The 25,960-nt window shown below is 52.4% G+C and overlaps 1 protein-coding gene across 1 annotated transcript in view; it reads right to left on the bottom strand.

The window, feature by feature from the left end:
- The window catches only part of MAPK8IP3 (mitogen-activated protein kinase 8 interacting protein 3), a 47,443-nt gene that overhangs the window by 18,836 nt on the left and 2,647 nt on the right, over window positions 1–25,960 (bottom strand). Inside the window, exons 2-7 of the mRNA XM_061209012.1 lie at window positions 12,656–12,776; window positions 10,406–10,476; window positions 10,046–10,137; window positions 4,250–4,391; window positions 686–932; window positions 13–115 (exon numbers count right to left, since the gene is read on the bottom strand). Of these exons, the coding sequence (XP_061064995.1) occupies window positions 13–115; window positions 686–932; window positions 4,250–4,391; window positions 10,046–10,137; window positions 10,406–10,476; window positions 12,656–12,776 (776 nt within the window). The remainder of the gene's footprint in view (window positions 1–12; window positions 116–685; window positions 933–4,249; window positions 4,392–10,045; window positions 10,138–10,405; window positions 10,477–12,655; window positions 12,777–25,960) is intronic.

The following is a 25,960-nucleotide window of genomic DNA, read 5'->3' as shown; positions in this document are numbered from 1 at the left end:
CCCAGTGAGCACCTGCTGCCCGTGCGGTCCAGGCGGGGCTCCCGGCCCATGTCCAGCTCTGGGGTGGAGTCGATAATGTCCTGAACATCAGACCACTCGTCACTGCTGCCCATGCCTGGGGGGACACAGTGGAGCCCAGGGTCGGGGGGTGACCAGCAGTTCCCTGCACCACTCGTGGCTGCCCTGGGGCCCCTTGTCCGGAGACCCCACGCTAGGCCACCACAGGCAGGGACGGTCGTGGTGGGGGTTCTTCCCGAGGTGGTGGCTGGATGGGGCCTGTCCCCCAGAACTGTGATCCCGTCTGAACAGGCCATTTTTTCCCTCCCTTTTCTCTGATTAGACTGTGTATGCTGGATGACAGTGGTCTACTGTCAGAGGCTGAGTTGTGTCCCCCAAATTCACAGGCTGAAGCCCTGGACCCCAGTTCCTCAGAATGTGACTGTATTGGAGATGGCTTTTTAAAGAGGTGATGAAGGTAAAATGAGGCCAAAGGGTGGGCCCTGGTCTCATCTGACTGTGTCCTTATAAAAAGCAGGGGTGGGTCAGGACACACATACAGAGGCATGACCACTTCAGGACGGGGCAGCCAAGGAGAGGCCTCAGGAGCGACCAGCCCTGCGAACTGGGAGGAGACACGCATGGTGCTGGTGAGGATGGGGCGCCGGGCAGGCGGGGCGGCCAGTACCTATGCTGACGTTGCGCATCTCCTGTGTGACCTGCACCTCCATGTTGCGGCTGTTGCGCTTCTCCCGCGCTCTCTTGTTGCTCTTGGAGCTGCCGCTGTAGTCGCCCAGAGGTTGCAGGCCCTCGCTGAGGGGCGTGACCGCAGCCGAGGGCACAGAGGACGTGGGCGTGTTGGACTTGGTGCCCGTGGTGCTGGGCGTGGCCGCCGCTGAGGACTGGCCTGACTCGGACATCTCATCCTGCGGACACTGGGGCCAAACACAGGAAGAGGGAAGCTCGTGGCGCGGGTCAGGTCCCCCGGGGAGGCCACAAGGGGTGGACCACGCAGGGCCGGCGGGGCCTCGGCCACCACCACGAGGCCCCCTCGCTTGGGGTCTTTGCCACTCGGCCGCAGTAAAACAGCACTCCGTGCCAGAATGGAAGGGACAGGAGGCCACTTCTCTCCCGCTGGGCTGATTCCTCTCAGTCTCTTCACTTGACTCATCCAGCCTCTGGCTTTCCAGAGGCGGCTACACCTTATTTTAATGGCTTGGACCGGGCTTTTGGCTTGCACGCTTTCCAGTATGGGGCTAGACACGAAGCTATGTGGATGTGGCCGGTAACCCCTTGCAGCCGGTGGGTGGGCAGAGCTAAGCCCCAGCCCAGGTCAGGGCAGAGGCTCCCCGGCTGGGAAGGAGGCCGGGGAGGCCGGCGTGCCTTCTGATCAAGTTACTGCTCCACTGCGAGGCCCTCGAGGGCTGGTCCCTCTCGTTCCTGCCTCCTGCCTCCCGCCCTGGCCACAGTCAGGAGCTGTGATGGGTGGGCACCTCCCCAGTTCTGCCAGTGGTGGCCTCCCCAACAAAGAGACAGCAGGGGACGGGTCTCGCTTAACCTCCACGGCCCAACTGAACCAAAGTTTGCCTTCAACACCTACGTAAATGCAAACAAATTGAAACTCGACTTCCACAGAATGGGACGTCCCCCAAATGTTCCGAGAGTGAAAAAAGACCAGATTAGTAAAAACTGCAATCAACTGTTGACCTTAAGAATCTCCCTGGAGAGAGAACACATTGTTTGAATAAATGTGGACAGGAAACAAACATTCCTCTCCTACCGTCTTTCCTGGTGAAACCATCGGGGAACCTCAATAAAAATAGCCTCCGCTCTTCTATGAACTAACATCGGTAACCCCAGACTCACCCCCGACTCACCCGTGAGCAGGTGCTGCGGGGCCCCCGCAGCCTCTTGCCTGGTGCCGAGAAGGGGCACGGCCTCAGGAGGGGCTGAGGCCCATGGGGGCGAGGGGGGGGCAGCACTGAGAGGCCACTCTGGGTACATGTTCCCATCGGCGCCAGATCACATGGTTTCCTCAGAGGACACACTTTCAGGAGAACTTTCTTACAAGAGGAGCTGATGACGGGGTGTCAGCCTTCTCTGTGAAGTTGGATGGATGCTGGGACCAACCCACCCCCACCTTTAACTAGGAAGGGCTGACCGTGCTCCCGTGGCTACCTCCAGGTGACTAGGAGTCAGAGTGGTTTGGGAGCCTTGTGGGATCTGCCTTTTCCCGAGCAGCCTGGTCCCCGCCAGGCGCCGCCTCTCCCTGGGCTGAGACTCCTCTACCCGGAACCTCACATCCTCGTTCTCCTCTCGACAGGGCTCCCATCCCGGCAGCTGTGTCCCCGAGGGACACTTGGTGATGTCTGGAGACACTTGTGGTGGCCAGAGCTGAGGGTGGGTGGAGGCAGGGTGCCCACAACACCCCACAGGGCACAGGATGGCCCCCATAGCTAACAACACTCAGCCGGGTTGCTGATGAGCTGTGGTGAGAAGCGCCTCTTGCAAACATTTTTGGTTTGGGTTTGGGTTCTGCAGCTCAGGGCCAATTTGTAAAGAAAAAACCCTTCCTCTTCACAGCACCGTGCATACTGCACGCCTCTGTGGTGGGGCCCCGAGTGCTCTCCCACAGGGAGGGTTACGAGGAGGGTGGTACCTGAGGAGGGCTGTGCTCCAGGCTGATGCACAGGGACTTCCACAAAGACGGCCGGGCACATGAGCCCCTGCCTCACGGAAGCACACACTGTCAGACCACCTGACTCAATGGCCACGCTCCCCACCTGTCCGTGATTTGAAACTTTGTTTCCGTGGGCCTCCTGACCCTGGTAGTCACCGTGGGGAATTCTGTGGCATAACCAGGCCTCCCCCTACTCCCCTAGCTGTCTGTCGCCTGCAGGCCACCACTTACCCACGGGACACTCCCCTTGGCCACCACTTACCTAAAGAAACCTGCCAACCTCTAACACCAACGTGCAGCAGTGACCTCCAAATGCAAAGAACCCACATCCCAGCGGCCATGCCTCCCATGAGGAGCCACAACTGTTTGGTTAAAACACTGAAAATACAGTACATAAAAACAAAAAACAAAACAAAAACAACAAAACAAATTAAAAAATTAGAAAAACTTGAAAACCTAGAGCATAAAATAAAAAGAACTTAAAAGTAATTATTAAAAAAAAATCAAACAAAACACACCTATGAACTAAAACATAAAGGACTATAATTTATTAAGAGAGAACGATTTCAGACGACGCAGGAGAAAGAGATACGCATGAGAACACAGGCTGGCCCAAGGGGCCGTCTGGAGACCCCAGCCTCCCAGCTTTCTGAGGCTCAACGCCCCCGCAGGAGCTTGGGGGTACATGCCAGCTGTGGGCCCCGCCCCTTCTGCCTGGACCCCACTTGCTGGAAGGACAGCCAGTGGCTGGCGGGCACGAGGCGTGCTCACTCCGCGGAACAGACGCAGAGTGAGTAGGGTCACTTTCCGACACAGCTGGCAGCTTGTGGTGACCTCCTGCAGCCCAGCTGGACACTGCGAGGCAGGAGGACAGCCGGCAATGAGTCGCGGCGGAAAGGAAGCTATGGGGAAGCCTGGGGCCACATCCACTGCTCGACCCGGCCCAGAGGGTATCCTCTGATGGCCTCAGTGGGGAATCACCAGACCCAGGACGAGGGTCTGGTCTCTTCAACAAGCAATGGGGCCCACGTTCCATCCTGCCACAGCCTGCCTTCACCAGATGGCTGAGCTCACAGACCAAGACAGGCAGCAAGTGCCCAGGGACCCTGCACGAGTGCCTGCCCTTGGCCTTCCCAGGGCCCCAGTGCCGGGGATGGAGGGTGGGTGCTCTCACTGCTGAGCTGAGCACACCCGGGACGTCCTCCTTCTCAAACTCAGGCCCCTAGGTCGTTAGCACGGGTAGGCCGGTAAGAACAGCCCAAAGAAGAGAAGCTGACCCCTGGCCTTTGACTTTCTCCTGGTTGGAGTGCAAACCTCAGATACTAGAAGGACAACACGTGTGGGGTGAAGCCCAGTCTGGCTGCGAGGCTCTGGGTTGTGTTGGGGGATGGTCACTACGCTCAGCCCTGCCCGATGGGCACACCCTGGCTGTAGGCAGGTCCCCCCTGTCCGATGGGCACGCCCTGGCTGTAGGCAGGTCCCTGAGCAGCCGAGAGCCCCGGCTGCGGCCACACCCTCCTGAATGAATATGGGGCGACGGGGAGCCCTCACTCCACAGCACGGCTACAAAACCTGGTAGCTGGAGCTGAGCTGCAGCTGGCCGAGGTCACTCAGGTGCCAGTGGTCCCCCGCAGGCATGAGCTTGCCCCCCATCTGTGCACGTACCACACCGTCGGTCAGGGGGAAGACGCTCAGGGAGGTGGGGCGCTCCTTCCTGTTGAAATGTGGGGAGAGAAGGAGAGGGGGGGATTAGACAGTGGCTCCTGAAACAGGGCTGCAAACTCTTTCTGGACATGCAGATGCTTATTCTGCAGCTGGAGCTGCTCTAAAAGACGCCCCTGACCACGGGCTGTAGGGAAGGGCGTGACCTTCTGGGTGGCCAGGCGCACAGGACCTCTGACCACTCTGACCTGCAGCCGCGCTAATCAGCGTGTTCACCCGCTCAGGGCATCGCCACTCCGCTGTGATCCCATAGAACATTTCCCCTCCGTTAACACTGTCATTTATCAGTTTTATTTATTTCCATTGTAAACAGACACCTGCACAGCAATGCCTGTGACAGGCCCTTTGGCATCACAGGCAGCATTGCCTGGTTCCTCCTTGGCCCTACTTCTGCCTCCTGGAGCCAGCCAGGAGGAGTCAACCCTTTCTCCCCTGTTCTTTGTTCCTCGCCCTCCCCCAACACCCCATCACTGTTTTCAGGAGACCTGGGTATGGAGTTTCTCATGGGGTGCTTTTCTCTTGCTCCGAGCATTTTCCCCCATCACGGAGCACTGACACCACAGAGGCGCCTTATAAAGCTATGCTAGCAAACTGAGAATGTCCAGTGGGCTGGACTGATGCTCAAAGCCGCCTGCCGTGGGCTCAGTCTCTGAGATATGCTCCGCGGGCTGTTAGCGGCGAGGGCACGGAGCCCAGGCCCGGGGCAGACACATGGCGCCCCAGAGCCTGTCGGTGGCTGCATGGAGTCCATGCTGCTCAGAGCTGTTCAGGCCAAGCACCCGAATCCCTGACACACAGGGACTGAGGTGGGAGGGGTGGCAAGGCTTCCTCAGGAGTCCCACGGAGCCGGGTCCAGAGGCTGGGCTGTCCTGGAGGGAGGATGGTGGCTTCCTCACGGTGCCTGGAGGATGCAGGTGATGGACAAGGGAGCGGAGCGGCCGCCATGACCAGAACTTCCTATGGCTGGTGGGCGGCTGCCTGAGGCACGACTCTGGGAAGGATGTCTCTCTGGGGGGGCCCCAACGGCTCCAGGGCAGTGGGGCTGGGGCGGAGCAGGAGGAGAACTCAGAATCTGGAAGCCCCTCTGAGCTAGCTGCTCGAGCTGCTGGTCTGTCCTGTTCAGGAAGACACTGCCTCCTGCAGAGCAGGGTCCCCGGACCTGCTGGGACCTGGCTGTGCCTCTGGGGACTAAGCTGCGGGAGGGACAGGGCCAGAGGAGGCCTGCAGGGCCGGACAGGGGCCTCGGCCGCTCAGGAAGGCGGTTTCCTGCTGACGACCTCAAGTGCCTCACGCAGCCCTTGTCCCCCATGACAGACGACACTTTCTCGGTTAAGAGCTCAGACGTCAAGTTAGAAAGCTCTGGGTCTGCAGATCCATCCCAAGCTCAGCAGCCTGTGGCTCAGTCCTCTCCAGGCTGTTCTCTGACCACAGCCCCCAGGCCCTCGGCGTCTGGGAAGGCAGCCACCACTCTGTGGGGTGCTCCCTCAGGGCTCCCAGCCCCTCCTCCACCACTGTTCCTCCGCTGGGCTCCCAGTGCCCATATGGGGGTGCCTCTCCTGGGGCCCAGCTCTGATCTAGGTGGGGGACGCACGTAAGGGGTTCCTCGGCCCCGGCTGTCACCAGATACCACGGGGTAACGTGACGGCAGGGCAGGGTGGGGCCACCTGCCCCCCAGGATGGGGGAGCCCGTATCCATCGCCCGCCTCCACGACTCTGTGCGCCAACAGACAGCCAGGCCGCACTCCCCGATGGAAATCCTCATGAGGATCGAGTCCCGTGTCCTCTCCGCTGCTCCCCGCAACCGCAAGCCTCAAGAGCGTTCGCTGGATGCTGCTGACTGCCGGCCAGAGTCCATCCAAGGCTCACCCACCGTGTCCTCTTGTTATAGCCCCGCAGCTCCCCCGGGAGACGCCAATGCTCATCCACTTCAGAGGCTACAGCCCGAGGGGGGTCACACTGCTCGCAGAGGTCACGCCACTGGCTCTGGGTCCTAAGTGACTGAGCTGGGCTGCCTAACACCAGGCGCAGGGTCTCCACCCCTGCCCGCCACCTCCTGGGGGTGCAGACATGCGGCCCGACCCGCAGGTCGGGTGGACGTTTGCTAGTGGGGCCTGCACTGCTACCTGCTTCAGGGCTGCCTTGGGGCCTGGGACCCGCCTGCCCCTCCTCGGCAGCAGGCCCTGTAAACGCCAAGTCCGGAGCCTCCAATCTGTACGATTCCGGCAGCCGTCCGAGCTCCCCCAACCAGAGGCCTAGGGACAGCTGCAGCCTTTACCTTCTCCTCCACGACTGGCGAGGACTGCAGAGCAGTGACAGGCAAGGGCCAGCACACGGCGGGGACAGCACAGAGGGCAAGACAAGAAGGCAACATTAGAGAGCGAAGGTCGGGGGCTCTGGGGGCACGTGTGCGCACATGGAGAGGGAGGACCCCCATGGGGACAGACAGATGTGGAACACGCAGATGCCTACGCAGGATGGACACAGGGCACACAGACACACACCCCCTTGGCTTGGATGGCAAGTTGCGCCCACTCAGCCCCGGGCAGTGGGCGAGTGTCCTTCCCGCGACGCTCCTGGCACACGCAGGCACTCGCGTGTGCAGTGACAGGGCACACGATCGCATACGCCATGTTCACGGGCCCACGCACGCTCACCACCGGTTTTGTTTTGTTTTGTTTTAATTTATTTATTTAATTAATTTATTTTTGGCTGCGTTGGGTCTTCGTTGCTGTGTGCGGGCTTTCTCTAGCTGCGGTGAGCGGGCGCTACTCTTTGCTGCGGTGCACGGGCCTCTCATTGTGGTGGCTTCTCTTGTTGTGAAGCATGGGCTCTAGGCGTGCAGGCTTCAGTAGTTGTGGCATGCAGGCTCAGAAGTTGTGAATCACGGGCTCTAGAGCGCAGGCTCAGTAGTTGTGGCGCACGGGCTTAGTTGCTCCACAGCATGTGGGATCTTCCCGGACCAGGGCTCGAAACCGTGTCCCCTGCATTGGCAGGCGGATTCTTAACCACTGCGCCACCATGGAAGCCCTCACCATCGGTTTTATTCTAAAGACACACAGATTCACAAAACCAAGCTAGGACTGAAGGAAAACTGTGCCTGTCTGGGCTCAGCAGTGGCCAGCAGCTCCCCGGCACTAAGGATGAGCCTCCTCGGGGAGCCAGAGAGTCTAAACTAAGGAGATGGGCAGACACACATCTGTCCCCAAAGGATCCAGAGTTGTGGCTGGAGGGGTACACCCCAGAGAAGAGCAGGCCAGGAGGGCAGCACAGGGCCTTCCCCTTCATCTGCTGCAGCAGCACAGGCCACACTGGGATGTCTGCACTCTCTGAGCCCTAAAGAGGCCAACACCCAGCACAGTGGGAGAAAGCCTGTGCTTTCTCTCCTTCCACCAGCGTGCCCTCTGGACGTGGGAGGTGTAGCTGCCGTCTACATCCATTCGTCTGGAAGTGGGCCCGGGGCAGTCAGACATGCATGGTGGGCCCTGGGAACATCTCCATCACAGCCCAGTGTCCAGGCTGGCGGGGCAGGGGCGGCTGCAGGGCCAGCAGGAGCCCAGAGTCTCATACGCTGTGGCAGCAAGCATGGGGCAAGCGATTCCGTGCGCCACAGTGAGGTTAAATGTCGCCAGCCAGCTGGCAGAGTGATGGAGGCAGCCCAAACGCAGCCCTGCCTCTCTGCTTCCCAAACAAGCGCTGCTCCGGCCACCGCCCCGCAACACACACACACACACACACACACACACACACACACACACACACAGGAAGGCACCTCTTCACTGCCAAGGCACAGGAGGGTCGCAGCTGACAGCCCCAGGCTCCTCCTTCCTGCAGGCAGGCATCTCTACCCCCGTGGAGCTCAGGAAGGTGTCTTAGCAGAGAGTGCCCAGGGCCTGGAGAGGATGGACACACAGCCAAGTGCACCCTGGCCTCAGGGACACCCTGAGGAGGATCAGATGGGGACACAAGGCTGGGCAGGAATCTGGGCCAGAGCCCAAACTCTAGGTAATGCCTGAACAGCCAGCCTCTGCAGCCCCAAAACAACACGAGGAGCTCCCAATTCCAGGTTGGCATTTGGTGCAGTTCCTTGGAAATTCCCTCAGTGACTTCTGAGGGCCAGGAGTGAGGCTTTCACAGTGTGTCAGGAAACGGTGGCTTGGAGATGGGTATTTCCTACCTTCAGATAAAACTGGCCCAGAAACAGTATCTGCAAAGGGTTTTGTAGTTTAACACACTCTTTGATACACATTCCCTCACTTAATTCTCAGAGAGCCAGGAGGGTCAGCTAATGACCCCCTGATACCCTTTCCTGGGGCGCACACATTTACAGAAAGAAAGCATCCACAACGGCTGTATCCCCTACTCCCCACGAGAAGCGGCGAGACTGTCTAAAAACATGCCAGTGGTCCCCTGGATGACCGCCCTTCCTAGGCCCTGCTAGGCCTCCGCTGACATATTACACTTTCCATTTTCAAATCGGAAGACTCAACAGCTTCGCCCACCATGGCCCAGTGAGTAGCTGACGATGCCCAGCATGGAAGGGCCTGAATCTCCTTGTTTGCAGACATCACCCACCAAGGAGACAGGTGCAGAGAAAACAGAGCCTTATAGTGACCAGACCTGGGGCTTCCGGTGTTTGCTGCAGGAACAAGAGGCCACAGCTGCAGAGACACGAACAGCGAGCTCCATCTGTTGGGCCTGGGGTTCCGGCCTCAGGCGCCTCCTCCCTCCTCCAGCCTGATGGAGCCATGGCCTCCCATGGCAACACCCTGGAGAAGATCTCTGACAATCTGCTCCTGGGGTACTGAGGTGCGGTTTTATCCTGACTGAAGATGGAGCAGGAACCTGGCCTCTGCAGGCTTCTCTCTGCTCCCCGAATAAAACCAGCATGGCGGGGCGTGGCTGCGTCTGCTGGTCACCGAGGTGTGCGGGCCTCCCCCACCACCTAGAGTCGATTCTCGCAATTTGAGCTGTTGTATTCTACAAAGTCACCGCAAACACTGCGTTTGCTTGTAGAAGAAACACGTACATAGGTAGGTACGCATCTCACACAGATTAGAATCTTCATTCCTCACTCATCCTGGTACACTGTTTCCTTTATTTTACAAAACAGAAAACAAGGTGCCAGAAGTATTTAACATATCTTAGAGGACAGGGGCCAGAGCTGGGCTCCATTCAGTCCCCACTGACTGGCCCCTGGACCCCAGCGTCTTGCAGGACACTGCGCCACCCGCCGCCCCCATCCCTGGGCATCTCTGCAGGAGGTGGAGCGTCGCCTGGCACCACCTCAGCTGGCACCCTGTGCACTGGGTGACTCAAATTTTTCACCGCGCACATCTGCAGATGACTGCGAAAGTGCCGTGAGTGGTGATTTTGAGGCTACAAATAAATTTTACAGAGTAGGCGAATTCAGAAACACGGAATTTGCAGGTATTAGGACGGACTACGTGGTTTTCCCTGGGTCTCCGTGACGGCCTGTGGGCCCGCAGCAGGTCCACCCCAGCCCCTCACCTGCTTGGTGCCGTCCTCAGCACACACCCCGGCTCAAGCCACACACTCCAACCGGACACCCCTCTCCCTGAGTCGTGGGGGGCCACGGCTCCTCTTGGGGGAGGGCACCAAGCTCTGGCGCCCGGCTTCCCGCCCTACCTCCTCCCCGGCAGGGTGCTCTCGGTCTGGCTGTTCCCCCCGACCTGCTGCATCTTGGACCTCTCGATGTGCTCCACGTAAGTCTGGATCATCTGTGAAGAGGACACATCCGAGTGAGCGCTCCCTGCCCACGAGGTCCACCCGCCCACCCCCTCCAGCCTGTGCCGCTTTCACCCCCACTGGGCTCGGACAGAGATGAAGGCAGAGTTCAGGAAAGGGAGTCTGGCCACATGAGGCCCAGGGCTTTCAGGTTCAGCAGGTGAACCCCAGGGAATGAAAAGGTGGCCAAGGTCGGCAGCCAACCCCACGTGGGGCTTTACCACTTCCTCATGGCCCTGGCCCCGTGGCAGGGACACCCACCTCCGTGTGCCGCTGGTGCAGGGCATTGTACTCCTTCTTCATCTCCGACTCCCGCTCCTCCAGTCGGGAAACTAGAAAACACAACCAATGTTTGTCAACTGCACAACCCGCTTCTCCAGGGCACGTACTTCTCTGGGCTTGACTGCTGGGGGGCAGAGACAAACCCATGCCTGGACCCTGAGCTCAGAGGTGGCCTCATCAGCACAGAATGCCCTGGGGACCCTAGCAGGCGGTTCTGATGGGCCCGGGTCTGGGTGCATCACCGTGTGTGCAGTTATCTGAGGCTATTCAATCCTGCTACAGAGAGGAAGAGCTGGGTGAAACTCACACAAGCCTTACTCTCTATGTCTAAGTCAGCTGGTAGCTTCGGAGGTGCAGGCAAAACTCACAGGATGTGTCACGTTGTGTCACACGTAGACAAGGAACGAGCAGGTGGCTTGTGGACAGAGGCAGAATTCGGAAGTAAGCAGCCTCTGAGACACACTAAAGAGAAGAATATCTGAACACAGGATGAAACACACAGGTGTCCCTCACACGGACCAGGGGCTGGAAAGACCAAGTCACGATCGTGCCACCTCTGGGCTGGCAGCTGTGTCACCCCTGTGACACCCAGGATGGTCCCCACGTGTGCTCTGACCAAGAGGCACAGGGAAACACCTGAGTGCCACGGGCTAACTGGATAGCCAAGCCACAGAGCCAGCATGCCGTGGGCCTCAGACACCTTGCGTCTGTGGCCCTTTGTTCCAACCTCAGTTCTGTTGAACTCTGCACAGAGCGAGACAGGACGCGCGGCAGCCTTGTTCTCCCCTCTCCTCGGTCCTTGCCCCTGATGCTGACCAAATGGAAAACTTCAGACTGTACCTTGGAGTTTATATGTTTTCCTTCTAAGAAAAGATGAAAAGGTTTCACATGAAAATTATTCTAAGCAAAGGGAATATTAAGGATTCTGTGTAGTCATAGAAAGGGTGGATCTATGCAAAACTAAAATGGGCCTTTCGGTTCGCCTCTGCTCCACAAAAACTAGCGTGTTTGTGTGTGTGTGTGTTGCCACTAGCTGTGCTCACCTACAACACCCGGGGGGGTATTGGCTTTAGCAAAATGGGCTTCCAGTCTCGGTTTGGGATACGGATAGACCCAACCATCAAACCATTTTTTTTTTAAATTAATTTATTTTATTTTATTTTTGGCTGCGTTGGGTCTTTGTTGCTGCAAGCAGGCTTTCTCTAGTTGCAGCGAGTGGGGGCTACTCTTCGTTGTGGTGCGCATGCTTCTCATTGTGGTGGCTTCTCTTGTTGGGAGCATGGGCTCTAGGTGCGCGGGCTTCAGTAGTTGTGGCACGCAGGCTCAGTAATTGTGGCTCGTGGGCTCTAGAGCACAGGCTCAGTAGTTGCGGTGCACGGGCTTAGTTGCTCCGCGGCATGTGAGATCTCCCCAGACCAGGGCTCGAACCCGTGTCACCTGAATTGGCAGGCGGATTCGTAACCACTGCACCACCAGGGAAGTCCCTCGTTTTTTTTTGTTTTTTGTTTTTTTTTTGATATGATCTTAACTTTTTCAGAGGAACAAAGGCACCTGTTATCCAAGGTAATGAGGTAAAGCAGCAAACTAGGTCTCAACCATCAAAACCACTAATTACAGAAAACTGAAATTACAGGGTCGTTATAACTTTGAGAGTATAGTTTAAACAAAGACTTCTAAAGGTAAAATAATAGTTCTTATTTAAAAAAAAACACAAAACCCTTTCCTCGCCTCTCCTTGTAAGGGACAGGGTGTTCCCGTAGGCACCCCGGTTGGCCATGAGTGCCCCCTAGGAACTGTCATTACAGGGGCACCATTGTTGGGCCCAACTTTCAGGTCACAAAAGAGCACCCACTCCTCAAGCAGCACACAGGCAGGAGCCCCAGACGGCAGCCAGGAGCTCTGTCCTAAAGGGCCACACAAAGTTCACAGATTTGTGAATTTTGGGTCAGACTGCAACATTAAGCAAAAGTGCTCCGTCATCAGAGGGGCCTTATTTATAAATTTTATTTATTTCCACAAAGGATTTGAGGCCATTTACAGAAATACAGAGTGGTGTAAAGACAGAAAACAAATTATTGAGGGAATCACAATGAAAATAAGATAAGGCTCTCATTGGGTTTTCTCACTCTCTTTTTTTCAAAGGCTCTCAACATCCCTCCCAGCTGGGCGGGTCTGAGAACAACAAATGCATTCAAAATGCAATTTCATCTCTCCGGGCTAGCGACTTACTCTGATCTGCATAGTTTTTGGCCTTCAGTTCCAGCTGGCGGGTCTGAAAGTCATAGTGTTCCACCTGGGTTTGTAGCTCTTTCTTCTCTTGTTCCAAGGCATCTTCAAACTCAATAAATTTCTATACATGCAAGGAAGAAAAACAGCAGGTGTCATGAATGTGGGGCGGCCAGATGACAGCAGCCCCTCAGAAGGGCCCGCGCTCAGGCCCAGAATGTGGTTTCTGAACCCCAGAGCCGGCTTCCCTTCCCGTCCACCACCCGCCACAGCCCTGCGGAGAGCTTCCCAACAGTGGATACCACAGCCTTCTAACCAGCTATCCGGCAGTCACCTGGGGCCCTGAAGTCGGAAAAGCCCACACACGCTGGCTTTAATCTTGAAATTCTTAATAGTTTTTGAACAAGGGGCCCCCATTTCCAGTTTTGCACTGAGCCCCACAAATTATGTAGCTGGTCCTTAGGCAATGGAGTAATATTATTCCTCTCAACACTGAACATCTAAAAGAGGCCAGGTGTGGACTTCCCTGGTGGCGCAGTGGTTAAGAATCTGCCTGCCAATGCAGGGGGACATGGGTTTGATCCCTGGTCTGGGAAGATCCCACATGCCGCAGAGCAACTAAGCCCGTGCACCGCAACTACTGAGCCTGCGCTCTAGAGCCCGCGAGCCACAACTACTGAGCCTGCGTGCCACAAGTACTGAAGCCCGCATGCCTAGAGCCCGTGCTCCGCAACAAGAGAAGCCACCGCAATGAGAAGCCCGCACACTGCAACAAAGAGTAGCCCCCGCTCGCTGCAACTAGAGAAAGCCCGCGTGCAACAACAAAGACCCAACGCAGCCAAAAATAAATTAAAAAAAAAAAAAAGAAAAAAGTCTCTAATTTTCAAAAATAAAAATAAATAAAGAGGCCAGGTGTACTTTCCTCTTAACCTGTATCTCAGTCACTGCTCAGTTCAGGAAGCCATCCTTCGTGGAATAACCAGCAATGCATAGTACTGCTCTGATTCTTTTAAAAACAAGATGGGGGGTTGTTGGCCTAGATTTGGAATCTGCACTTTACATGGTAAGTTTCTGAGCAAAATGACTATCGAATCAAGTGAAAAGAAAGCACTTTGTAAAACAAAAGAAAATCCTAAATGTTCTTAGGAGGAGACCTAGGTTAACACTGACAGCCCAGGGTAAAGACAGGGTCTGGTCCAGGGGGATAGGCACTGGGCAGCAAACCCCCCCCTCCCTCCCTCGGTTAGGTGATGGCCTGAAGGCCACAGCCCTGCAACAGCCCTGATGGGAACTGTTAACACCTTGATTTTACAGCGTACGAAACGGAAATATTAGTAAGAAATTTCATTCGTAGGAAGCATAAATGTCAGCTGGGTTCTTAAGACACAAAGAGTGTCTCAGAAGATGGGAATATAAAACGGGCTGTTGATTCCAGGTTTCGGGTGTCTGGGACAGTCAATGAGTTCGTGGTGGCCATAGCTGTATTTCCCGTAAAAACTGCACCCAGTCCCCCACCCCGACTCTGGGCCCCAGAGACGCTTCTTCCTACAGCAGCTTCTCAGAGGTCTTTGTGCTGAAAAGCACTGGGGCTCCTGCCCAAAGGATGACTCACCCAGTGCAGTGACAGAGGGCAAAAACACCCGGGACGGGGGCGGGCGGGGGTGCGTCAGAAAGAAAATCTGTATTGATGACATCACTCACAACTTAAGTAAAATGAAGAACACCTGCCCCATTGCCAGGAAAATGCACACAAATGGTGTAGCGGCACAAAAATTTAAAGTAAGCGGTTTTGAATGACTGTGGCCATGACCAGCATATGAAGAATAAACAAATGCTATTAATTGGCTGGTAAAGAAATTATTTAACTTGGGTAATTTTAATTCCTATTACTTAAAAAAAATTAAAAGAATGATATAAACATATTCTTTTGTAGAAAAATCAGATGAGAGTGTTAAGTGAAAATAATACTTTTAAAAAACCATAATTCTGCCATGCTATCAATGGTTAAGAAACAACAACAACAACAAAACCATAATTCTACCAACCAGAGAGGGTCAGTTAAAACTGGGTGACATTCTTCCAGACATGTGTGTGAGTGTGTGGAGCGGATTTGCCATCGTTTTGTACACGGTATCTTGACCTGACTTATTCACTCGTTTACACTGGAAATGTCTCTCCACACTAAGAACTGTGCTCTGCCACTCCTACTTCTAACAGGTGTGTGTTCCCCTGTCGGTGTATGTCTGCAGAGCATAGTTTACTCAACTGATCGCCTCCTGTTGGACTTTCAGGCTGCTTTAAAACGTCCGTTATTATTGTTACTACTTGTGTATCTGCCCAGTGGCATCCTGCTCCCCAAGGCCAGATGGGAACCCCAACCCCCCAGGTCGGGTGGTGCCCTTCCCAGAGCCCCCATGGCCTCCGCGCTGCCAACCAGACAGGTGGGAAAACGGCAGAGCATAATTGTCTTAATTTTCAGCTCCTGGATTACTAGTGAGACTGAATAAATCCATTAGTCATATACACTACTTCTAACAGCTCATTATGTCCTTTGTCCGATTTTCTGCTACAGGTTCTTATTTTTCTTAACAATTTGTAAGGACTCATTAGACCCATTCAAGAATTTGTCTTCTACGCTGCAAGTACTTTTCCCAGGATGTAGTCTGTGTGTGTACAGTACAGAAGTTTACTTACTTCTACACCATTTACTTAATAATTTACCCTTTCTTCATTGCTCTGAATGCTACCTTTATGATATGCTAACTTCTAAGACATATTTCGGTCTATTTCTGAGCCAGTAACCAAAGGTTTTTTTAAACTTGTAGTGTAATAGCATCTTTTAATAGCTGATATACACTTACCCTCTTAACTCTTCCTTTTCAATATTTTCTTGGTTACTCCCACTTGTGAATTGTTCTAGATTAAGTTGAGAATCATCCTGAATCACTTATATATTATTTTTTGAATCAACATTTTGCCTGTCAGAAAGCATCAGTTCTCCGGTCCTCAGGAAGGGGTCCCTGTTTTTCATGACAAAATGCTCAGGGCTGGACTTGGGTTGAATGGAAAGCTCATCTTGAGCCAGTGAAGAGCTGAATGATGGGGCGACTGGGGCTGGAGGATGGAAAATGCTCCCTTTCTGTAAACTGAGCCCTGTCCTACCTCCAAGCTGGAGCACCAAAGTTTTACACAAAGAAAAGCGTTCTGTGGTGCTAACATCATTTCTCTAGAATTCCCATCTGTATTTCATCATATTACCTGCATTTCATAGCTGAGAGTCAGCTAAAAAGATTTCTAGACGAAAGATGATTGGCTGTACCACGCAGCATGTGGGATCTTAGTTCCCTGACCAGGGATCAAACCCATGCCCCCTGCAGTGGAAGCGTGGAGTCTTAACCACTGGACCACCAGGGAATTCCTTCAGATTCTTAAGAAGGTCAGACAGATGTTCCTAAATCTATCCTGATAGGTGATCGTTAAAATCCAATGTAGATGATAGTCCCAAAAAGCTTTGTCATGCCATAAAACAACCGATACGCTTTGAGATCTCCGATGAAGTTGGCCCCGAACCAGGTGACATGCAGAAATCCTCTGATGTTATGATATTTTAAGGCCTTTCAGCCCTAGGAAATACGGAGACATTAACTGAGAGAGAAAACATCTAGGTAAGCTGTGTACATGTATGTCCTCAAGGCCAAAGGCAGAGGGCACCCCAAGTGGCAGGGAGACATGAACGCACAGGACATTTGTGGTTCCCAGGCCACAAGGAATCCTGGAGCCAAGGGACAGTCCTGTGATGGGAATGGTCAGTCATCAGTAACCACCCACAGACAAGGGGTGTGAGTGATCACGATCACAATCACGTGGCAGCAACTCCCCAGATGAACAAAAAGCCCCAAGGAACCCACAAGGGACCACCAGCATACTAAAGGGCCAGCCCTCAGCTTCCCTGCTGGGCTGGACCAAACACCGGGACACCAGGACACTGCAGGCTCTGCAGGTTGGCGACCACCGCACTTGGCATTTGGGGAAGAACCGCTCTTCCCCGCTACCTTGAGGGACAGCATCGAACCAGACAGAGCTGACTAGGGGGCATCTTAGGGGCTCCAAGTCCACGAAAATATCACAAACACAATATGCTGTTCTACAGCTTAAAAAGCATCCTCTTTCTTCCCCTCCTGAAAAAACTCTTTCAACGTTATTACAGTAATTTTAGTTAACGAAAACGCAAGCTAACTGTTTAACTGAAATGGAAGATGCAATGCCACCTTCATCAAATATTATGAGGGATAAATAACGTGAAGGACCAGTGTCTGGCCAAGACTAAACAGATATTTAATCATTGCTTTTTATGAGGAAATGCTTGGGGCTAGACTTGGGATGAAGTAAGAATCACCTGGACAAGTAAGGAGTAGTTGATGGAATAAAGCAGGGGCTTCGTGGTTGGTGGTTAAATGAATAAGTGAGGAAAATCCAAGTTCTCCTCCAAAACGAGGGGGGCAGCTGTGGCGGGGGAGGTGTCAGGAGGGAACTCTAGTAACTGGGTTAGAGTCACAAAACATTCAATAGATGTTTTCAAGGAAGCAGAAAATATTTTTATTTACAGATCATTTACTTTAGATTTAAGAGAATCAAGAATTTTCAGTGGTGGGGGCCAGGGTAAGTTATCTCTATAAGGAAGTCATCCATAAGAAAGCTAAACATTTTTCAATTTTTACTGAATTTGTCCAATTCAATTTATCCAATATGAATGGAAATGAGAAGAATAAAATTTTTAACAGCATTTGGGTTGAGTGGGTCTGCCTGGTGCTGGATTGTGAAACAGAAGGAATCTACCGTCTGAGACATGCCAAAGTGAAAAACTCGTACACACGCCAATTACATGCACTACAGATTTGAGTTTGTCTGGAATTGTCATCTGTCTAACCGAGTCTAGTCGAAATGTCACTTAGCACCTGATAACACACAGAGGTTTAAGGCCACCTCACAACAAATCTTTTGAGCCTCCCGAAGAGCAATGAGGAGCAACTAACAATTGAGGAAAAGGTACCAGGGTGTCTTAACATGAACACTGAGCTAGGAAATACCTGATTCTTACTGCTAAATACCAATCTACTACATGATTTCCTTTTAGATTTTGTTTTTAAGATATACTTCTACCTCTCCCTCTCACTAACAAATTGCTCTGTTTTAAAATTAAATTCAACTTTGGTTTTCAGAATTTGCTTTTTGGTAAATTTCAAGGTACATACTGAAGTAACCTGAGAGTGTGGGAACTTCCAAAAATCCAGGAACCAGAGGAAGCTTTTCTCAATATCCCATGGAATGAGATCATTCTATCTAACGCATGCATAAAACCAAACTTAAGAAATAAACTGACTTTTTCAGGACTTCCCTCGTGGCGCAATGGTTAGGAATCCGCCTGCCAATGCAGGGGACACAGGTTCGAGCCCTGGTCCGTGAAGATCCCACATGCCGCGGAGCATCTAAGCCCATGCGCCACACTACTGAGCCTGCACTCTAGAGCCTGCGAGCCACAACTACTGAGTCCGTGTGCCTAGAGCCCGTGCTCTGCAACAAGAGAAGCCACCGCAATAAGTCCGCGCACTGCAATGAAGAGTAGCCCCTGCTCGCTGCAACTGGAGAAAGCCTGTGCACAGCAACGAATACCCAACGCAGCCAAAAATAAATAAATAAATAAATTCATTTTTAAAAAAAGAAATAAACTGACTTTTCATGTCAAATATAAAATTAAGACAACAGAAGCCAGCATTCCTAATCCCAGAATGCAAGAGAGATTACTAGGTAAATACTCTTTTATAACATAATCATTAGAATTCTGGTAACTTTAATAATTGAAGGCTATTTTAATTAAAGGCAAAGTAAATTAATACATGAAATCCAATCCTTCCCTCTTATATGTCCTTTAAGCCAGGGTCACACATAGGAAATAATTCAATTCTGGTTGAATTGTTAGAAATAAAACAGGAATCGAAGATTTTGTTCTTTTGCATGTAATTCCTTCCTGGGGGTGAGGGGGTAGAGTGAATGTCCAAAAGAAAAACGCTCTTTTTGGGTCTTTTATCTTAGGCAGAGTGGTGCACTGGGGTGCTGGGCACAGGCTCTGTGCCCAGGGGAGACGCCCTCTACGGATGGCTAATTCCCTGCTCCTGTCGGTCACTCCCATCATGATCAAATATTTACTGGGTGCTCACAGGGGTGCTGAACTCATGAGACCTCAAACCTCAGAGGTTTTTTTCCCCAGCTTTTTCCCATATTCCATGACTGTTACCACTTACATCTAAAATGCAGCGTGGGCAGGTGGACAGAGAGGGAGGGAAGGGCATTTCTGCATTCAAGTTTTAGACACACGTCTGAGATCAGGCCACTGTGCAGGAACCCAAGAACAAGGTTGGATTCATTTTTAAAAAAGCATAGATTCCTCATTTAGGTTAAAGGAACCACTGGTTCAGCATCTGCCTGAGATGAATCCCAACAAATGGCACTGGTTTAATTCACACTGATTTTCAAGAATTGGTAAGATAGGGACTTCCCTGGTGGCTCAGTGGTTAAGACTCCACGCTCCGAATGCAGGGGGCCCGGGTTCGATCCCTGGTCAGGGAACCAGATCCCACAGGCAGGCCGCAACTAAGAGTTCACATGCCACAACTAAGGAGCCTGTGAGCTGCAACTAAGGAGTCCACCTGCCACAACTAAGACCTGGCGCAACCAAGTAAATAAAAAAAAATAAATATTAAAAAAAAAAAAAGAATTGGTAAGATAGGAAAGATGTCTGTAAAAAATACATATTTTAATATATTACACATTTATTTAAGTATTTTATGTTAAATACTAATATATACTTTGTATCTTAAAATATACATTAAATTTATTATATTATTTAGGATATACGACATGATTGGTTCTGGGGGGAAATAAGAAAAAGGAAGATAAGACAAAAACTGTAAATGCCCCGTCCTGGGAGAAATTTCCCTGGGAGAACTTATTCTCAAGTAGATTGTGTTCTTTGAAGCATTCTTTTTTTTTTTTTTAATTAATTAATTTATTTATTTTTGGTTGCATTGGGTCTTCGTTGCTGCACACGGGCTTTCTCTAGTTGTGGTGAGCGGGGGCTACTCTTCATTGCGGTGCATGGGCGTCTCATTGTGGTGGCTTCTCTTATTGTGGGGCACGGGCTCTAGGCACAAGGGCTTCAGTAGTTGTGGCACGCAAGCTCAGTAGTTGTGGCTTGCGGGCTCTAGAGAGCAGGCTCAGTAACTGTGGCACACGGGCTTAGTTGCTCCACAGCATGTGGGATCTTCCTGGACCAGGGCTCGAACCCATGTCCCCTGCATTGGCAGGCAGATTCTTAACCACTGCGCCACCAGGGAAGTCCATCTCTGAAGCATTCTTAGCAGTTTACCCTGATTTCTTCAACTTCCTAATCCACTTGGCTTCTACATCCCTCTCGCTCCATTTAACAGGAGAGACCTGAGGACACCCATGGTTGCCCTTTGGTGGACACAGGGTCTCGCTGTCCAGAAGCGTACACTGAAGACCCGAGGCCACAAGCCTGGGCAGAACCCATGGGATCCCGCCTGGACCTGGGTCCGATTCACTGGGAGAAGGAAGTGGTAAGAGGCCGGCGTGGGAAGGTCAGGGAGCAGGAGCACAAGCTGAAGTTGAGTGGAAGGAAGGGCACCCAGAGAACTTGAACAAAAGGCATCACCTTGAACCCACCACTGTAGATAATCAGAATCCAAATGCCCTGGCCCTTGTCTCACAAACCCCGCCAACGGAGGTCCGCTCCACTGATCTTGACATTCCCCAAATCTCTTGCCCATGAGAGGAGCTCAAAAGAAGGTAACTGACTTATGATTCTGCGGACTCTAAGTGTCTGTGAATATTTCCTTTCCTCGGGTCGAGCCTTTCCCACCCTGGTGACAGGGATGCTTTCTTAGGATGCGCTAGCCGGCCAGCGACTGATTCTAACCGCTTGGTTTCCCTGCCCATCTTCCAGCGGGGCTCCCTGTGTGCAGCTGCATGCAGGACAGGCTGCACCGGAGCCTCCCAAGTCCCCAAGAAACAGGGCACAGGTGTGGACGGGGAGCTCCTGTTCCACCAGAGGAGATGGATGGACACCCACACAGCAGGCTACACTAGCAATGAACGGATGAATGAAAGAACGGCAACAACCTGGGTGAATCTCAATTCATTATGCCGTGTGAGAGGAGCCAGTCAAAAAAAGAGTGTACACTGCAGGATTCAGTTTATATAAGGTTCTAGAAAATGCAAATCAATCTACAGTGACAGAAAGCAGACCGTGGTTACCTAGGGATGGGGGAAGCGGGGAGAGAGTATTGAGGGCCACAAGGAAACTTTGGGGATGATGGAGATCATCATTATCTTGATTGTGGGGATGGTTTTTTGGGTGTAGACGTGTTAAAACTCACCAAATTGCACACTTCAAATATGTACAGCTTAGTGCACTGACCTCAACAAAGTTGTTACAAAGAAAGAACGGAACAGAACTGAAGCCCATGGTCGAAGATTTCATGGTGCGCCGTAAGCACTAGCTGCTTTCTAGGTGCTGGGATTTCCCTCCAGACCTCTTCTCAGTCTTTCAAGAATTTCATCACCTCTCTGTTGTTTCCTAAATAGCTGCAATGCTTTTTTTCTTTTTCCTCATCTCACAATATTTTCTTCTATTCTCCTGTTTCAAAACCCGCTACACTTTGGGGTCTCCCCTCTTTCTAGAACATGTTCACTGAAGAAAAACACCCCACCTTTTAAGCATCTTCCTTTCTTGCCTGACGCTATGAAACAGGTCACAGAAACATTTACTGCCTGTCCTTACAGAACAGTGATTGAGCTAGACCGTCCACAGCTACACTGCCCAGTACCTTAGCCACAGCCACACGTGGGTATTTAAACTTAATATAGGGAATTCCCTGGTGGTGCAGTGGTTGGGAATCCGCCTGCCAATGCAGGGGACACGGGTTCAAGCCCTGGTCCGGCAAGATCCCACACGCTGCAGAGCAACGGAGCCCGTGTACCACAACTACTGAGCCTGCGCTCTAGAGCCCGAGAGCCACAACTACTGAGCCCATGCGCCACAACTACTGAAGCCCGTGTGCCTAGAGCCCATGCTCCACAACAAGAAAAGCCACCGCAATGAGAAGCCCCCACACCGCAACGAGGAGTAGCCCCTGCTTGCCACAACTAGAGAAAGCCCGCGCACAGCAACGAAGACCCAACCTAGCCAAAAATAAATAATTAAATAAATAAATAAATAAATAATTTTAAGAAATAAACTTAAACTAATTTAAATGACATAAAAATAAAAACTCATCCTCAACTGCATGAGGCACATGTGAAGTGTCGGTGGCCCTGTGTGGACACACAGCAGAACAGAAATTTCCGTCCTCACACAGAGCTGTGTTGGACAGATGGATGGCTGAAAACCACAGAAAGAGGCCTTGCCCTCCAGGAACCAACAGCTCGGTGCAGCACGTGGGAGCAGAGAAAGGCTGCCCTCCTTCCTCACCTGCACACGCACAGGCAGCTGGCATCTCTGTGGGACGTCTGTCAGAGAGAAAAGAACCAGCCTTGGGGGGCTTCCCTGGTGGCACAGTGGTTGAGAATCTGCCTGCCAATGCAGGGGACATGGGTTCGAGCCCTGGTCTGGGAAGATCCCACATGCCGCGGAGCAACTGGGCCCGTGAGCCACAATTACTGAGCCTGCGCGTCTGGAGCCTGTGCTCCACAAGAAGAGAGGCCGCGATAGTGAGAGGCCCGCGCACCGCGATGAAGAGTGGCCCCCACTTGCCACAACTAGAGAAAGCCCTCGCACAGAAACAAAGACCCAACACAGCCATAAATAAAATAAAATAAATTAAAAAAAAAAACTTAAAAAAAAAAATGATTGTTTAAAAAAACCCAAAAAACAAAAAAGAACCAGCCTTGGGGATGGAAGAACCAGAAGGGCACTGCCCCTTGGCTAACCAGGAAAGAGCCCCCACGTGGGGACTCTGGGGTGACAGGGACTCACTCGAGCACCCGCATCTGCATGTCATGGTGCTAGACGCGAGGGAGTCAGGTGTGCGCAGCAGAAGCAAATGCAGAGGGGGCAGAAGGAAGTGGAAGGGCAGGGGACAAGGCACGCGGGGGGCGGGTGCTGGGGACCCCGGGAGAAGGCGGTCCCCTCCTGGGAGCGTCCCTTCCTCTTTCCCCATCCATACCCTTCGCTCTCCATCCCACGTTGCCATTTTCTCACCATATGACAGTGTGGCAGGACCTCCCCATCCGAGCCCCTGCCTCAGGGTAGCACGGACCCATCCCCAGCAGCAAGCCTGGCCCTCACGATGCTTAGTTGACTGAGTTAACGAACAAGAGAGAGTGGGAGATGGGACCTGCCTGCGGACCAGTTCATGCCACAGGAGAAGGGTTGGGAGGGGGAGAAAGTGGCTGGGGGACCAGCGTGACAGTGGTGACTCGAGCCAGGATGGTAGCAAAGGAGATAAAAAAGAAGCACAAAAAGTACAAAAAAAAAAAATCAGGCCAAAAGAATGGCCAGGACTTAGTGAGTCACTGGACATGGGAGGCTGTGAGGATGACCCCTGGGGCCCTGACTTTCAACAGAGCAAAAGCCTGGAACATCAGCCGTCTGGCCACTGACCACCGAGCTCCTGGTCTCCACAGCTGCACTAACAGGTCATCCTCCCTCTCACGACAAGCGGGAACTTGGGAAAAGGGACCCTGCCCCCCACACGAGTGCCCCTCCCCAGCTGCCATCCTGCATCTGGTCATGAGGTCACACGAAAGCCAAACTGAGGGACACCCTGCAAGATAACTGGCCTGTGATATCACATCGTCAAGGTTGTAAAAAGCACAAAGTGAGAAGCCGATCGGGAACTGAGGACACCATAGGACTTGCAGGAGCCCTCAGGTCTTAGTGGAGCAGGAGGGAGGGAGGGAGATGGAGAGAGAAGAGTAATGTGGAAAAACGTTCACCTTGGGGAATCTGGGTGAGATTTTCCATAAATTATTTCTATATTTTTCCATAAATTATTCCAAAACAGAAACTTAAAAAAAAGACATTTAAAATTTAACTCAGAAATTCTAGTTTTGGGAGAACTAACTTGCCCCAGTCCCTGCCCCACTGCCTAACGGCCACCACAGGGCCTTGAGGGTTCCAAGGGTTCCCGCTGGGCGAGCCTGGCAGGGTGGTGGGGCTTCTTCCGCATGTTCTGTTCTCTCTGGCTGGAAAACGCCTCTCTCTGCTCTCCTGTGCCTATTTGTTTTTTGAATTTATTTTATTTTTATTTTTTTTTGGCTGCATTGGTTCTTTGTTGCTGAGTGCGGGCTTTCTCTGGTTGCGGCGAGTGGGGGCTACTCTTCAGTGCAGTGTGCTGGCTTCTCATGGCGGTGGCTTCTCTTGTTGCAGAGCAGGGGCTCTAGGTGCGCGGGCTTCAGTAATTGCGGCACGCGGGCTCAGTAGTTGTGGCTCGCGGGCTTTAGAGCGCAGGCTCAGTAGTTGTGGTGCATGGGCTTAGCTGCTCCGCGGCATGTGGGATCTTCCCGGACCAGGGCTTGAACCCGTGTCCTCTGCATTGGCAGGTGGATTCTTAACCACTGCGCCACCAGGCAAGCCCTCTCCTGTGCCTATTTGTTCCCATTTTTTAGGGAGACTCTGTTGTACTCCTGGTGACTCTGGTAAGAGAGCTATAATGGACCAGTATTTAGAGGCAACCAGGAAAGGCAGCTCCGGGCACCAAATCTTAATGGCTTCATCCAAAAAAAGTTAACAATTGAAAAAAACTGTCCTAGGACTTCCCTGGTGGGCCAGTGGTTAGGACTCCACGCGTCCACCACAGTGGGCACGGGTTCGATCCCTGGTCAGGGAACTGGGATCCCACATGCTGAGTGTGGCATGGCCAAAAAAACCCAAAACAAAACAAAAGAAAAACCTGTCTTTTAATATGACAACACGGCAGAAGAAGAAATTGCATACCTTGTCTAAGCTGGGGTGAATTTACTATTTGTAATATGGGACACAAGAAGAAAAACTTCTGATTCAATATATTAACTCACTTATAAAAAAATGCCAAATGATCATCTCTATAGAGTAGGATGATGGCTTCTGCCCCCTCCAGCTTCATCCTGTCCAAATATTCTTCTACAAAATGCATTACTTTTGTACAACTAGAAAAACACAGTTTTGGGTAAAACTTTCCAGTTGGATGCTTTCCTTACACAGCACCAGACACTGAGGTATCAGCAAATACCCACAGCCATGTCTCATGGACAGAACGTCCACTTGAGTTGCTTGTGATGAGTGGGGGATGTTACTAGCAGTTTCCTTAGGGCCAAGAAGACTTTAAGGTGAATGATGGCTACTAAACTCGCACCTTGTCTCTCAAACACTGTTTTTCCTCCTGTAAACCTAGTGCTTGATCCCTGCGAGGAAGGCTCTTTGCTGCTCAGGACTGGAGTGAATGGAGCCCTCTGCTCCCTCCTCCCTGGGGGCCACGGTGGGCAGCACTGCCCAGGGGCGCCCACTCACTCCCGGCCATCCTGGTCAAATGCCCATTTCCAACCTTCTTTTCTAATGGGAAAGTACTCAGTGGGTTTTCAAAACTTTGTATTGGATACCGTTTCAGCATTTTTAAGGTCTCTGTAGAGGTTTTAGAAGCCAGCAACATCCATTTAGCTCTGCAAGTCTGAGCGGGACTCACTGGTCTCGATGACAAGCGTAAAACCCGCACAGTCAGAGACTGAGATGCCCCACGCTTGCCACCCGAGGCTGCCCCATCAAGGTGCTCTTCCCTGGCTTGGCTAGATCTGCCTTGCTGCAATTCTCCAGGCAAACAACAGCCAATCACGGGACTTGGCACTTGAGATGAAAGAAACTTGCCACGTCTGGCAACCCACGCACTTTACAGAAGCGGCCAGTGGGGCCAGAGAGGGGGAGACTGGTCACAGGGCGTGCAGCTCCCAAAGGCGAGGCTGACACTCAAGCATCTGCAAACTCTGGGGCCTGGCCCCCCTCCCTGGACCCCACCACCTCTAGCTACCATCACTCCCATCGAGAGAGTCACCCTGGGACCAGAACAGACGCGCAATCTCTCACTGTGGTTATTACAGGCAAGAAGTAGCGGGCAGAGGTGTTTGCTCTGCTCAAGGCTCTTTCTTTTTAAATCTGCAGATTCTGTGTGCTCAGAAGGCTGCAGGCGGCTCAGGTTACTCAGCTCTGACTAAGCCTTCTTGAGCAGAGTGGCCGGGGAGGCAGAAGCTACTCTGCATCAC

Source organism: Eubalaena glacialis, chromosome 13 (assembly GCF_028564815.1).
Source record: "Eubalaena glacialis isolate mEubGla1 chromosome 13, mEubGla1.1.hap2.+ XY, whole genome shotgun sequence".
Taxonomy (NCBI): domain Eukaryota; kingdom Metazoa; phylum Chordata; class Mammalia; order Artiodactyla; family Balaenidae; genus Eubalaena; species Eubalaena glacialis.
Note: the sequence above shows the minus strand (reverse complement) of the source record. Positions and strands in the feature narration are given on the sequence as shown.